Genomic DNA, 14,773 nt, shown 5'->3' on the forward strand with positions numbered 1-14,773 from the left:
ACAACAATATGCCCACCATACAGTCTTCTGAATGTCCTGAATTGAGATAGCTTTAGTATGTAAATAACATGCTTTAAAAAACCAAAAATAACTATAATAAAGAAATATGCCTCTGTTAGTGTATCTGAATATACAGGCAGGAGATTTATTATAGTTCTTACTAGTAGTGTTGAACTACTATACTAAGTATATATTATCTTTTTATTAGTTTCAGTATTGTTTTATATTCTTAGTGTAATATAGTTGGGGGGGGGGGGCTTTAAGAGATGCAGAATATGTTATTAAATGTAAGGAAAAATGGTAGAAGTATAACTAATGAGATTCCATATGCATAGAAGCAGTTTTAATAGCCTAGTAACCATTATAGTAGTTTTAGTTTTAAGGGCATTTTAAGGATTTTCTTTAAACAGCACTTCAAAATAATTGCCCAAGTATTCAAACAAGTATAAGAGCTACATTTTTTTAAAACAGTACTGTGCAAAAGGCTTGAGTACCCCTCATTGTTTCCAACGAGATAGGCTTTCTTGAGTTTTTTAAAGTGACTTTCAAAGTTTGGATATTGGCTGCATTTTCAGTCATTTTCCACCATTCTCTGACCTGACCATGTCTGACCATTGTCAAATGAGTTCTTCCATTAAGCCACTTCATCAATTCAAGTCATTCAAGCATCAAAATGCACCTAATTCAAGAGATGAACCAGTGTTGTATCTACACGTAACAGACACGTTAGCAAAGAAACAATTTTAAACTGAATTTTAGACACTCTAGCAGACTGTTACACAAACAAAACTTGTTCACCAAAACTGTGATTCCAATAGAGGTAATAACCAAACGCTTGGGATGTGTAAGCCTAAAGAACTATTCCTGAAGACTACTTCAAGAAAATAAAAGGCTTGCCTATGAGCGTTCAGACTGTGTCTGAACTCTGTTTTTGCTTTTTTTTTTATTTTTATTGTATTACCAAGTATGTTTGCATATGTTTCAATAAATTGCTGCAACCGTTTCCCATTCACCTAGTAAAATGTAAAGAAATGCCACTCCTTTTTTAGTTTTCTGTTTTCTTTTATCCTGAGACAAATGTTTTTATGTGTATTAAAGTATGTTAAAATGTTTTAAACCTAGTTTTATGTGACTCTATAGTAAGCCTCCTATTAAAGACAGTGGTCCAGGAACAGCTAGCTCGCTTTCTTGTAACAATTTGTACGACAGCACGGTGAAACCGCTTACAGGTCCTCCTATTTTATTTATTTATATCGCCGGAACCATAACTAAAGAAACCGTCGGATTTTAAGTGTGCCACTTCCAACCAAATCGTAAAAATGATGCTGCTTGCTCTTTTTTAACTTCATGGAAACGCCCTGTCCGGTGCCGTCCAGTGTTGCCAACTCCTCAGTAAGGAAAATCACTATTGGCTGTCCTAAAAGTCGCTAAATGACGTCATCGTCATCTAATTAGCATAATTGGTCATGCTAATGTAATTGTAACATACGCTGTTGGAGAGAGAAATAACATCGTGGAAGAGACATAAAGTCAGTAAAGAAAAAACGTCTTAAATGCATCTATAATTTATTTAGAACTACAAATTAAATTTCTTTTAGCAATTATTGTTTTTTTTTTATGTAACAATTCCAACCCTGCTCCTTTTCCGGGCTTGGACCGGCAAAAGTGACCCGAAATAGGCACTCTGGTGGAGTTACCTTGTGTGTGTGTGTTTATAAGTAGTTTTAAACCTTGTGGTCCACAAAACAACATAACAGTAAAAGAAGAACTGACTGCGTTACAGTCAGTGCGCGAGCAGCGGCTTCGCTCATGCGCGATTCATTTGCAGTTTGGACGCATAGGTGTGAACATCTCCTGCCCTGATAGCAGCTGGGGGAGGACTATCCTCGGCCTGTGAGCGCTTTGGCACGGGCGAGGTGCACCCGCTGCTTATTGAGAGTAAGAGCGATACGCGCTTTCACGCCAAAAAGTCGTCATAAATAAGTCTCCAACAACACCAGAAAAAGTCGCCAGATTTGTCGCTAGTCGCTTTTTAGAAAAAAAAAGTCGCTAAATATAGCGACAAAGTCGGTAAGTTGGCAACACTGGTCTCAGTTCAGTCCATAACTACGGGGCGGTTTCCGTCACCAATCTGGCACCTAACCGCGCATTTCCACTGGCCCAGGATGGCACGCCTCTGGTCCGCTATACGAGCCAAACCGTAATCAACCACTATCTCCGCCCTCAGCCGAGCCGTATCCAGGCAACGCTCTACTTCACTGGCTCCAATGAGGTGACGTCATTTAGGCGACAGGAGGAAGGAGCGCCATGTTGGAAAAAAAAGTGAAAACATTCCAGCTTCTCTTAGTTGCTCTGGATTTCTGAACTGCAAGGAAGGAGAGATCATGGAGCCGCTGGTGCACTGGTCTCATGAAGAGACCCGAGCGCTTATCGGTGTGTGGTCAGAGGAGAAAATCCAGCGTGACCTGGAGGAATCCTTCAGAAACGAGACCGTTTACAGGGAGATGTCAGGCAGGTTGGCTGCTCTGGGAATAAGCCGCTCTGCTAAACAGTGCAGAGCCAAGATAAAGAAACTTAAACAAGAATACAGAAACACGAGGAGACACGGTGAAAGGAGTGAGGCAGTCACAAAGACCTTCAGGTGGTATGATGCTATGGACACTATCATGGGTGACAAGAGTGCCCGGACACAGAGCAGAGAGCGGCCGTCTTCTGTGGTACTGGAAGTCATGGTTCCTGATGTGGAAGCAAGTAAGTTGGAGAGAAATAAATTAAATACAGATGCAAAGTACAGCAAATACTAACAGCAGTTAGATTTTATATGGATTCTTGCTTCTCTTCTCTATTTTACTGTCTGTTTAGTTTGTTTTTGTATGTTATATTGTATTTTAGTATACTGAGCTGTTGAACTTGATGCAAGCTGTTTTGTTATAGTTTCTGTTTAATGTTTTTGCTGCTCATTACTGTGCAAAAGGCTTGAGTCACTCCTCACCTCTTAATTTTTTTTAAAAGTGGTCTTTAGCAACAGTTTTCCAGGTTTTCTGAACTTTTTCTCTGGGCACTGGCTGCTTTTTCACTTATTTTGAATCCAGACCTGACCATATTCAGAGGAAAAGTTTTTTCTTCATTTAATTTCCAAAAGAAGGCTTGCGTAAGAGAGTAAAAGGTGTTTGAGGAATAAAGATGGTCATATCAAATATTGACTTTCAAGCACCTTAGAAATGTACAAACTCTGTTATGCCTTATATGGGGTGCCTGTAGCTCATGAGGTAGAGCTACTACTCTTTCTAATCATCAATCCTCAGTCTGCATGCCAAATGTCTTTGGAGTAACCCCAAGTTGCTCTCCGATGCATCCATCGGACTATGAATGTGCGTGAATTTGAGAGAGAAGGCACTTACATAGAAAAACAAAGAAACTGAGGGTGGCTCAAGACTTTTGGACAGTACTGAATAACACATTAACTTCCCAGCTTTGCCAATTTTAATTAGTTATTTGTCTCTTTAAGGTCCACCTGCTGTAACAGACACTCCAGAAAGCTGTACGACATCCACCCATTCACTGCAACTCACTCTGCCCAGACCAGAAGCTTGTCCTGCAGGGACCCCACAAGTATCTTCTTTCTATTCTGTTCAGCTTCATGAATTTGATGGTCCTTCTACAAGCAATCCAGTCACCTCCACTGCTGTACAAACATCAATCAAAGGCAAGTAGTTATCAAGCCAAACATATTTACAAGTAAGGCTGCTTTACGGCTTGAATAAATAATTTTCTGTTACTTTCACAGACACCCCCTTGTGCTGTTGGTCGAGTAAAGAGGTCCAAGCATTGCTGACGCTTTGGGCAAACCCCGAGGTTCAACAGGAGCTTCTCCTCAACGTGAGAAATAATAAAGTTTACACTTGCCTCAGTTCCAAACTGGCATTGCTCGGTTTTAACAAAGCACCAAAGAAATGCAGGGAGAAGATCAAAAAGCTAAAGCAGGAGTACAAGAGGATCAAGAACAGCCAATACAGGGGTGGAAGCAGCAGTGTGTGGTTTGCCATTATGGATGAAGTCCTCAGTTCCCAGGCTCTCACAGCAAAGCGTTCACAGACAGTGCAGAATTCCTCTACAGTGCACTCCCTAGCTGTACAGGCAGTTGTCCTGGATGTGGATACAGATGGTAAGTTGGAAATAAACTACTATGAAATAACTCCAACCATTAAGAGTAGTTATTGACCTAACTGTGTCCTCATAACTGTGGTTTTGACAAGTTATCTCTCAAATTGATTACTTTTAATTCTATAATAAATAATATTTTTGTGTTTCTTAGGTAAACATAAGTCATAATTCATGCACTTTTTTTATTCTTAAATTTCTGTGCATTTTCAGATGAAACACCGTGGTTGCCTGATGAAGTCCAAGTGCTGGTGACACTTTGGGCACAACCAAACATTCAGAAAAAGCTTCTCACCGCAGCGAGCGATCAGGTTTTCACGTACCTCAGCAGTGAGCTATCACTGGTGGGGTTTAACAAGACACCACGTCAGTGCAGCGTCAAAGTGAATGAGCTTAAAGAGGAGTACAAAAAAATTAAGCACATGGAGCCATATGGAGTTGTTAAAGGCGACTGGTTTGCTATTTTGGATAGTGTTTTTGATGCTGATGGAGCGACATTGAAAGAGGTGAATTCATGCGCTGTGCAGAAAAAGCCTAAATCACCACAACATGAGCACGTGGATGGTAAGTTGTTTAAAACTTAATAATAAATGGTTTTGTGCAGAAAAAAATTTGGTGATCTGTTGCTATATTCTTTTTTTGATTCCAGCAGATAAATTGCGGGCTGTTTGGACACCAGACGAAGTCAGAGTTCTGCTCAGTCGATGGGCAGAGGAAAGCGTCCAGGAGCAGCTTCGATCAAATCCGAGAAACGAGAGAGCCTTCGCTCAGCTGAGCTCCGAGCTCGCCACTCAGGGTTTTGATAAGACCACGAGTCAATGCAGGTCGAAAATAGCACTCCTGACACAAAAGTACAGAAGGATCAAGGCACAGGAAGACCCGGAAAAGCAAAAAAGCAGATGGTTTGCCATCATGGATAAAGTCCTCAGTCGCAGCAAGACAGAGACTGAAACTAAACCAGTCAGAGATTCACAGCGTGCATCTCTGCAGACATCACAGCAGAGCCTACCTGACACAGCGGAGGGTAAAATGAGCTCCTGTTTATTCACTTTACAGTGGCAGCTGCAGTAAACATGATGGGATGTGGGTCTCTGTGTGGAAGGGATTATCGCAGCCAAGATGACTAAATTTGCTGTATCTTTCAGTAAAGTGAGTTACAGTACGATCAAATATTTGTGTTATTTTTACAATTAATTTTTTACGGATTAAATGACCTTCCACAACTGAAGACACCTCTTAAGCAAGATCAGCTCCACCTAAACTATGCAGGATCCATGAATAGAAACTCAACGCTGCATTCCTGCAAAGCATTCACCCTGTGAATTCCAAACAACCTTGTTGTAACACGGTAATAATTAAAAACAAGCCAGTGAGCAAATCTCAAAGCCCCCCCTGCTTTCATACACATCAACTAACCTTTTCTCAATCCACTAACTCCGCTTTCACTTCCTGCAATTTAAAACATGCTCTTTTTAGACTTTACAGACACAAAATAATAGCTTGATAATTAAATATGCCAATTTCGTTTGCTTGTTAATTTAGATTTTTCAGTCTTTCTTATTCTCTCTGCAGGTTGCCGTTTGTCCGTCTCCTCGTTGTGCCTCCTGGTTCCAACTCTGCGACTGATGTGCGCCTTTGCCTGGCAGGTGGTTCAGTGTTGTAATGTGGCGCAGTACAGAAAGGTGGAGGAGCTGGTGAAGTTAGTGACGGAGGTGGCTCCAGAGCTGCTGACAACCAGAGAGAGAGTGCAACTCCTACTCAGACTGAGAGCCAGGGTGAGAAGCCCACATTAGAGTATATTTTATGAATATTCAACAACAAACTAAGGGGAAAAATACTTTATTAGTGTAGATCATTAATTAGCATTTGAAAATGTCTCTTTCAGCTTGTGCTGGAGTTGTGTCTCAGCGAGAACACGACTGACCTGCTGAATATCCAGCCCCACCTGAATGTCATCCGAGACCTCACCTTAAGCTGTGAACAGGAGGTAGGTTTCTCAGGTACAGTTTCACTCTGTATACATTTTATCTTCTTTCAGACTTTTAAAAACATCTTTACCAAAGAATTTAGCACAAATGATGAAATTAGGTTGGCTTCCAGCTCTTTGCTGAAAGCCTTGAGCTTTTAGTAACTTTGGGCAACATGTTTTTTTTAAATCAAAACAATCGTGTTTCTCAACTGACCTTAGTGAAATATGAAAATAAACAAACAACAAAGAAGTAGTCGCATTAGTTATTTCGATTTCCCATTTTGCAAACACAGTGGTCATTAAATGGATGCCCCGTTGTTATCAAATGGTAAATTAACATGTGTATAACATGCATTCATTCAGTCTTTGCACCCCTATTTTGCACCTTTGCTCTTTGCCTGCTCAAATTAAGTAACATTCCTTCCTTAACCCCCTTGAACATTTAAAAAGTAGGGCTAGTCTATACTTCGCCTGAGACACTGAACACGCCTTTCCCATTTAAGCTCAGCGTTGGTCCCATGTTTGTTCAGTTATGCTGAGCTTCTTTGATTTTTTTTCCCTGCTTTTTTCATAGCATATTTATTACTGATGTTTCACTGAGCTTTTGAGCTTTGAATAAACTCTTTTGATGTTTGTTTGTTTTTTAAAATCCTAGTTTAGTTTCACATATTCAAATTGAAAACTCTGTTTATTTAATATTTCTGTACAAATTAAAAGTAGCCTCCAAATGTTTAATCCTGAGACTGTGGGCTGTGTCCTTCAGCTATAATACACACTGACCAGATCTCAGCAGCCACTTTTTAAACTACATTTCTCACACTCTATTATCAATTATCAAATGATTAAAAACATGTTGTTGTTTTTTTAATGTTTAAAGAACCCAGCATGCACATGTTAAACATGTTTGTCTTTGACACCATTTGACAGGATGCCACCGAGTTGGAAAATTCAAAGTCCAACTTTGTGGAGGTTGTTCATGCCATACTGGAGGACCCAGAGGAGAGACAGAGGTTTTATAAGGTGAGACGCACAGTAACACAGTTATCATAATTGAAAAATATGTAACGAGTGAACTTTATTAGAGAAGAAAGAGCTCAACTATTTTTTCCATTTCAGTTTTTGCAACAAGTTCATGTTTCAGTTTGTTAGTTCAATTCTTTCCACTTTACCATCTCAGACTTTCATGAAAAACATCCAGGACAAAGATACACGTCTTAATAAGAATTACACAAAAATTTCCAGTCCTTGCTATCACTATGGAAGAATGATGTTGTTTAACTAGAAAACTAGATTATCTTGATTAACTGGATTATCCAGACATTTTGCAAAATTCCTGTGAAGAAGTGTCTATCCACTGGACAAATCTGAGTTGGTGAGTTGTTTCAAATTTGGTAAAGTGAGATGAAATGACCTTTTTCCCGTTTGTTCTAGGAGGTCTTCTCCATATACTATGGCAAACAGTATGATGTCACATTGCAAACTTTGGTGTGGAAATTCATCTCCAGGCTGGATAATCTCTTACCAATCCCTGATATTAGACAGGTAAGGTTTAAATGTGTGGCCTTTCATATCAATACACACACACTGTAGTGCTCCATGACCTTAAGCAAACTACTGAATACAAATTGATCATCGATGTGTCAGCATGCTTTATTCTGTTGATTGTGCACCACACTCTCATGAAGTGTTTTGCAAACCTTTCACAGACTGCACAGTGGCTCAGCTCCGCTCCCTCTCTCACAGAAGAATGTGCACGGCTTATTCTGGAACCTGATCAGCTGAAGGCGCTACTGAACTTCCATCAGCAACAGTCAGGAAACGCAAACAAATGTGAATAGGTTACTACCGTGGTTAAAATATGATCAGCTGACTGGGCTTGCTAAACTGTTAATAAGTAAATAAGCTTCAAAATTAACTCAAGTTTTAAATTTTCAGTCTGGAAATAAAAATATTCAGAAGTTAAATCTATTGGAATACAACAAAACTTGTATTAGGAAGGCTGCACATCAGTATTTAATGTGAGTTTTTCTGTCTCTCGTAGGCTGTTCTCAGGCTGATGAGAATATGTTTTTGCCAAAGCTGTTGTTTAATCCCAAAGGAAACTTCCAGCATGTTTCAGCACATCTGGATGAGCTTTCAAGCAGCAAAGATGAAAGACAGTTTGATTACAGCGAGGCCGAAGAGCCAGCTGATTGCAAAGCACCTGTGAAGGACTGTGGGAAAGAAATTAAAGGCCTAAAGTTAAAACATGAACAAAGCGATGGCATGGCATCTTCATACTGCTCAGGTATGCAAGCACTGACGCCTTTGAGAATAACTGTTTTCCATTGAATTTCCACATTCTTATGAGTCCTCATTATCTTCCCATTTTCAGATTTAAATTGTGCACCTTTGCAGCTGCAGACCTGCTCTCTGTGTCCCTACTCTGACAGCCATGTGTCAGGACTTCTCAGGCACATCAGAGAGGAGCATCTGATCCAGGAATCTAGCCATCTTCCCATCACAGATCCTGGGAAAGACTGCGTCTTTCAGAGAGTCAAAGATCAAATGTTCACTCCTAAGATGAGGAGGATAACGGACACTTGTGAGTATTGCGGGAAGGTCTTTAAGGATGTATCAGCCCTAACCAGCCACATTAAAACACACACTCTTCCATTCCACTGTGACAAGTGTGACAAGAAGTACTCCTCCAAGTGGTCGCTGACAGTGCACCGTCGGATTCACACAGGCGAGACTCCATATCTGTGTTCGTACTGCGGTCAAGGCTTTAGGTCTTCAAATATCCTTGCTCTGCACGTCCGTATACACACAGGAGACCGCCGATACAAATGTCCCATATGCGGAAAAACATCAATCCAGCATCTGTCGAGACACATGCGCATGCACCGAGGGGAAAAGAACTATCTGTGTACAGAGTGCGGGAAGGCTTTTCTGTCCTCTGGGGAGCTGAGGCTTCACATGAGGTTTCACACAGGCGAGCGGCCGTACACGTGCAAACACTGCGGGAAAGGCTTCATCGCAAAGTGCCTGCTGACTGTTCACACCCGCCAGCACACGGGGGAGAGTCCTTATAGGTGCTCGCTGTGTCCGAAGTCCTTCCGCACTTTGAGAGCGCAGAAAAGACACCTGGTGATACACTCGAGCAAAAAGTCTTTCCAGTGTTTGAAGTGTGGTAAAATATTCCGGCAAGAGGAAACTTTCAAAACACATGCTGAGACTCACAAATGATTTAAAGGGGACCTATTATGCTACTACTTATTTTCTGTCCAAATTTTCAAGTTGTGAGGTCAGCGTTCAAACAGACAAAGAAGCCAAAACCTCAGGCTTTAGACTGCTATAAATGCTTGGCTTGCGCCAATGGGGTTTTTTTTTCCTCTCTTGGATCTTTATGATGTCATTTAGAGCAAACCCACAAGGGGCAAACAGTCAGAGGAGCCAACAGAGAGCTAACAGTGACTAAACTAAGAGGCTGCACAGAGATATATAATGTATATTTTCAACTACAAGTCATTCAATGCTGCTCTAACAGTATCTGTGATTAAAAATATGGAGCTTAAAATGAGCATAATAGGTCCCCTTTAAAAAAATGGCAGTGTAAAATATTTTAGTTTCAGCAGTTGAGTTTAAAAGTTCTCATTCACTTATTGTAACTCCACTATTGCTTAAAGAACCAGCTTAATTGCTGGAAACAATGTAACTCTGTGTTTCTTTCGGCTACTTCTGTAATACCGAGGGCACATTTTGTGTCTCCTCCTGGTCTCAAACTGGGGATCTGTTGGGTTTTAGGCTAGTTTTTGAAAACTATGTAAAGCTAATATTCCATAAGCAGTCTGGTTAGCACACAGGTAACTTTAAAAGTTTGTGTGAGCTACAAACTGAAGTTATTTGTTAATGAATAAAAGCTGTTGCTACTTTGAGTAAAAATCAAATAACAAAAGTTTAAATGTCAATTTTATTTGGGTTCATAAGTGTATAGTTATCAGAAGGTAAGTTCAGCCAAATTATAAGAACAAAATCTCTAAATAGTCAACTATCTAATATCTAAATCAAGATTCTCCACAGATGTTCTTAATCTCTGGTTCAACATCTGATCCGCTGCTTCTCTTTGTCTCATCAACACAATGTTTTCAAAGGAAAACAAGACACAAAGAAATTCACATTCTGAATCATTAATCTGTATAATAAAAACATTAATAAATTTTAGCAGTTTGAAAAATGTGAAACATATGTGACTCTTAGGTCTCCCAATGATTTATTTCAGGGGCCTGCTTTCCACTTGTGCTTATTTCCTGCCATGAAAATTGCATCACAACAATTTTCCCTTTCTTTAGTGCTTTTAAGAGGATCAGCGAGACACTGTCCTCTATATCTGTTTGGACTGGTGCTGTGTAATGTATGTTGTAGTCGGTATGAGGATTCGTTTTCAGAAAGCTCTTCTCATACAGCCACTCAGTGAGTTGTGATATTAGTAAAATAGTTCCAGTGTTGATGAGCATAATGGCAGTGCGAAAAGAAAACAGGTGATATTGGTGGCCGTCCTGGATGTTGTCCCATGGCAGAGGCAGGACGTCAGGTAGGCCTATCAGAGGTTCCCCACCCAGAGTTCTTAGCAATACACCCAACACAAAGCCACAACAGGCCCAGTACCGGGTCACCCAGAAGGGTAAGAAGAATATACATATCACCTGGGGGGGGGGACTCATTGAATACAAGACGTCTGCATTGACGATCCAGAACAGATGAACAGAACTTGTCATAGCAAGGCCTGCTCCCACCAGTCCACACAGGATGACTGAAACCTTAACCACCACAACAATCCATTTTTTTGATGCCTAAAATTTAGATTTATGGATGACATTGGGAATAGATATAGAAGCTGTAGCAGCAATGCATATGAAGACTCTTGATTTGACACAACAGAGCTGCAACATTTTTCAATTTGCCCATTATGAAAAATTACCATACCCCCAAACCGTACCACAAATACTGGTCATGTTAAAAACTGATACCCACCTGTTTGTAAATCACATTCTTGAAGATATTACAGCCTAGGTAAGAGGAAGCAGACTAAGTGCAGAGTCAGCTGATGACATCACAACGGCAGCAAGCGCTCCTATGCAAATCAGTGACATGTAGAAGGGACAAAGATGCCGAAGGGCATTTGGCAAGATCATGCCAGCTTTGCCCTCTTCGTATGAGCTGGGTGAACCATATGTGGTCTGGTTCCAATCTGAAAACATATATGATTAAAATAAATGTAATCTAATTTATTCAACACCATTTTCTGTGTTCTGTTTCTACGTAATTAAAGAGTTCAAGCATAGACTGATTTCAACTGCTTACAGCTGTAACTGTTGATTAGGCTTGCTCAGGCTGACAGCGATGCTAAAGACAATGAGAAGAAAGAAATGACTAGGTATTGGTAGATGCCGCCACTGCCCCAATGATGAGCGATGGGATGCCAAGAATGGACGTCGCCCGGATCAACAAGGTCTGTGTCAGTTGTCGAGGGACCAGGGCTTCATGTCAGTATCAAAGTCCAGGATGAGACAACGAACATCCACGAATACATCAGGAAGATGGCCCCAACCGACCGTGTACTCAGTGAATACCTCAGGTAGCAGAAACCCAAGAACCATCATGGAAGCCCCTACACGGTATGTACCACCGGTAGATAGAGGAAGTGGCTGACATCCAAAAATCCTACCAATGGCTGGACAAAGCTGGACTGAAAGACACTAATCATGGCAGCACAGGAGCAAGCTCTCATATGCTCTCATATCACAGTGCTGTCTGTCTGTTTTTACTCTCTCTATATCTTATATACTGCCCTATTTTCGACTAGAAATGCAGCCAACAAGATTTAAACTCAAAAACTAATTTTTAAGGTTAATGGTTCCTTTGCAAAATTCTGTTTTTGACCAGCAAGTCCCAAAATAAGCTCAAACTCTATTTGTCTGTTTATTGTTTTATTGCGTACCTCTAAATATAATATAACTCCAAACTACTCCAAGAATTTAGAAACTTAAAAGACCAACTGCTAGAGTTTCCCGTGTTTCCCATTCCTGCTGAAAATAAGCAGCAGCTTCTCTAACAAAGATGTTACCTGGATGACAGTATATGTCATTCATTATTAATGGTGCCTTAATGGATGTGCTAATTAGCCTTGCCATGTGCAACTTCGTACCACCACAAATGTGGTGAAGCATTCACACAAGACAGATTCGTCTCATCTTTAGCCAGTGGAATATACAGTCGCAGCCATGAACTCCAAAAAGGATTTTATCAGGAGCAACCATATATGTTAATATTTCTTGATATAATTTCAAGTAGATGGGCGTTAAATGCAGTATAAATAATTAATAGGTACACCTTTACTGCTTCCACAGGAATTAAGAGGGTAAGTAGCAGCCAGGTGCTGTTAATTGATTAACTGATCACCAGGAGGTTTGAAACCAGAAGTGTTGGTCTCCCAGACTGCTAAACATCAAGTTTACCTTTGACCTCCAGCTATCACTGGCTGATGAAAGTAACACTTTGACCCACTGGATGATATTCAGTCAATAAACCAACAGTCTATCTGCTCTGCCTTTGATAAAGGATTGCGGGATACCACATGAAAGTGTCTTGCAATGGACAGAAGTGCACTGCCCACTTTTATTAGCTAATGCGGAACAAAAGAGTGACTGAGAAGAGCTCAGCATGGTAAGAGGGTGGGAAATTATAAAATACTTTTTAGTAGCATCACTTTATCTTTGGAATATTGCCAGAGATATTTAAAGTCAATAAAAATAAGTTTGTTTTGCCTCCGTCTCTAATAGAGACATTTTGTCCTGCTTTGAGAGGGAGAGGATCGTCTGGGCCAGGGGTGCCCAAATCCCAGTCCTCGAGAGCTACCGTCCTGCAGCTTTTAGATGCATCCTTGTTCCAACAAACCTGAATCAAATGAATGGCTTGTTATCAGGCCTTTGCCAAACTTGATGGCATGCTGAAGAGGTAATCAAACTATTTGATTCAGCTGTGTTGGAGTAGGGATGCATCTAAAAGCTGCAGGACGGTAGCTCTCGAGGACTGGGATTGGGCACCCCTGGTCTGGGCCGACCTTCTGCAACTCTTGAATTATGCCTGCATTTGCTCCTCAGTTTTGTCTCCCTGTTTTCACTTACTAAAACAAGAGAAACCCCGAGTTTATAGGCAAGGTGAGCTTGCTGAGAAGCAAGATGCCATGGGAGATAGGGTTGCTCAGCTTCTGGGGCCTTCTCATTGCTAAGATGAGGAATGACTGTCTGATTTAGCTAAGCCAACATACACTGTCCACGCAAATATAAGAACTCTCAATCAGCCAGCTTATTGCACAGAAGAAATTACAGTCACACTATAGACCCAAGGTATTTGCTTCTTTTTTTGTACCTAAATGTACCCCAAAAGGCAGGAATTCAAGTTTCCAATTTCAAAGTCCAAGACTCACATAATGACTGGGAAAGTTGCAATACCAAAGCTCTCTCAACACTGTTTCCATCCTGTAGACCACACAGTATTCACCCCTCACTGCCGCTGACCTCAACCTCTTACTTCCAAGCTGCCACAGAGGGCAGTCAGCGGAGAACCGCTCACCACTTGTCTGACCCCGGGACCTCATAAGATGGAAACCCCCCACTAGACAGAATCTTACAGAACAACCCACACTGACTCAGAGAGCCAATCCACAGTGAGTTCACGTGGTAAGTGTGCTGCTGTTGACTTCTATATGACTATGTAGGATTGTTCCAGGTTCTTAGTCATTCAGATCATATGTTGTAATGACTTGACCTTGTTTGAAAGAGAGCCCACAGCTGAATGGAGCTCAGTGGATGAATGAATGGAGGCACATATGTGGCCTAATGTAGTCAGAAAAATACGACAAGCATAGGACACGTGGAAAACAGATCACTGTGTTAGAGTCTTGCCTTTTTATTGAGAATCACATAAAGATTGATTACCACACTAACACAGTCACTTTTAAGCTACGATTGCACCACTGAGTTGTTATTCTAGTAATTATAATGGCAGCATGAGAGTTAGGGAATTTTGATGGATGGATGGGTGGATGACCACCTTGAACCGACGTTGTGGTAATGTCAGCAGACCAACAGCCTACAGTTATTCAACATTGAAATGTTTGCCAGGGGGAAAGAAAAACAAAGGAGTGACAAAATATCTTCCAACACTTCCCAGCAAACATTTTGTTGGTGAATAACAGATGGCAGTCTTTCTCAATGTTGATTTATAATAAAATAAATAGTTATAAAATGATAGTTAACCTATGCTGTGAAACCTGTAATAGTGAATGAACAGTACGATCATGTTGGAATAAGTTGAGCTAATTTTTTTTTTGTTTTTTTCCAAAGAAAAAATGAGAGCAGTTGATGAAATAGCAAACAGCTGGAACGCTCCAAAAATCACTCAAGGTGTACGAGTTGAATTAAAAGCAATTTCTCTGTGTTAATTTATGTAAAAACATTGACTCTATAAAGTCTAAATTCCAGGGTTAAATATAATATTACACTCTTTCTGTTTGTAGTGGGCTGAGCTGAAGTGTTGCATTTTCTCTCCAAAGACTAAAACACTGCCAAATCCACCCTTCACAGACCCTGTCTGCTTCTC

The 14,773-nt window shown here is 40.6% G+C and overlaps 2 protein-coding genes and 1 pseudogene across 3 annotated transcripts in view; 1 reads left to right on the top strand and 2 right to left on the bottom strand.

The window, feature by feature from the left end:
- The window catches only part of asb15b (ankyrin repeat and SOCS box containing 15b), a 43,111-nt gene that overhangs the window by 27,428 nt on the left and 910 nt on the right, over positions 1 to 14,773 (bottom strand). The window lies entirely within an intron of this gene.
- Positions 1,769 to 10,355, top strand: LOC146369195 (uncharacterized). 2 transcript variants are annotated; one of them, XM_084910284.1, is made up of 12 exons: positions 1,769 to 2,751; positions 3,509 to 3,706; positions 3,788 to 4,165; positions 4,375 to 4,725; positions 4,814 to 5,185; positions 5,734 to 5,936; positions 6,047 to 6,148; positions 7,058 to 7,150; positions 7,562 to 7,672; positions 7,837 to 7,960; positions 8,172 to 8,417; positions 8,505 to 10,355. In XM_084910284.1, the coding sequence occupies exons 1-12, from the start codon at positions 2,385 to 2,387 to the stop codon at positions 9,356 to 9,358; spliced, it is 3,399 nt and encodes a 1,132-aa protein (XP_084766410.1). In that variant the 5' UTR covers positions 1,769 to 2,384; the 3' UTR covers positions 9,359 to 10,355. The 2 variants fall into 2 exon arrangements, with proteins under 2 accessions (XP_084766410.1, XP_084766409.1); XM_084910283.1 differs by having other exon boundaries at positions 1,770 to 2,751; positions 4,811 to 5,185.
- On the bottom strand, positions 10,366 to 11,370 carry LOC146369196 (high affinity choline transporter 1-like; annotated as a pseudogene).

Source organism: Perissodus microlepis, chromosome 17 (genome assembly GCF_051167445.1).
Source record: "Perissodus microlepis isolate ML-2025 ecotype Zambia chromosome 17, ASM5116744v1, whole genome shotgun sequence".
NCBI lineage: Eukaryota > Metazoa > Chordata > Actinopteri > Cichliformes > Cichlidae > Perissodus > Perissodus microlepis.

Bases quoted from the DNA above. Each gene is read 5' to 3' on its own strand.
- LOC146369195 (XM_084910283.1), top strand. From the start codon at position 2,385: ATGGAGCCGCTGGTGCACTGGTCTCATGAAGAGACCCGAGCGCTTATC. The intron at 5,937-6,046 runs GTGAGAAGCCCA...TGTCTCTTTCAG, and splicing joins TACTCAGACTGAGAGCCAGG to CTTGTGCTGGAGTTGTGTCT. The intron at 6,149-7,057 runs GTAGGTTTCTCA...ACCATTTGACAG, and splicing joins CCTTAAGCTGTGAACAGGAG to GATGCCACCGAGTTGGAAAA.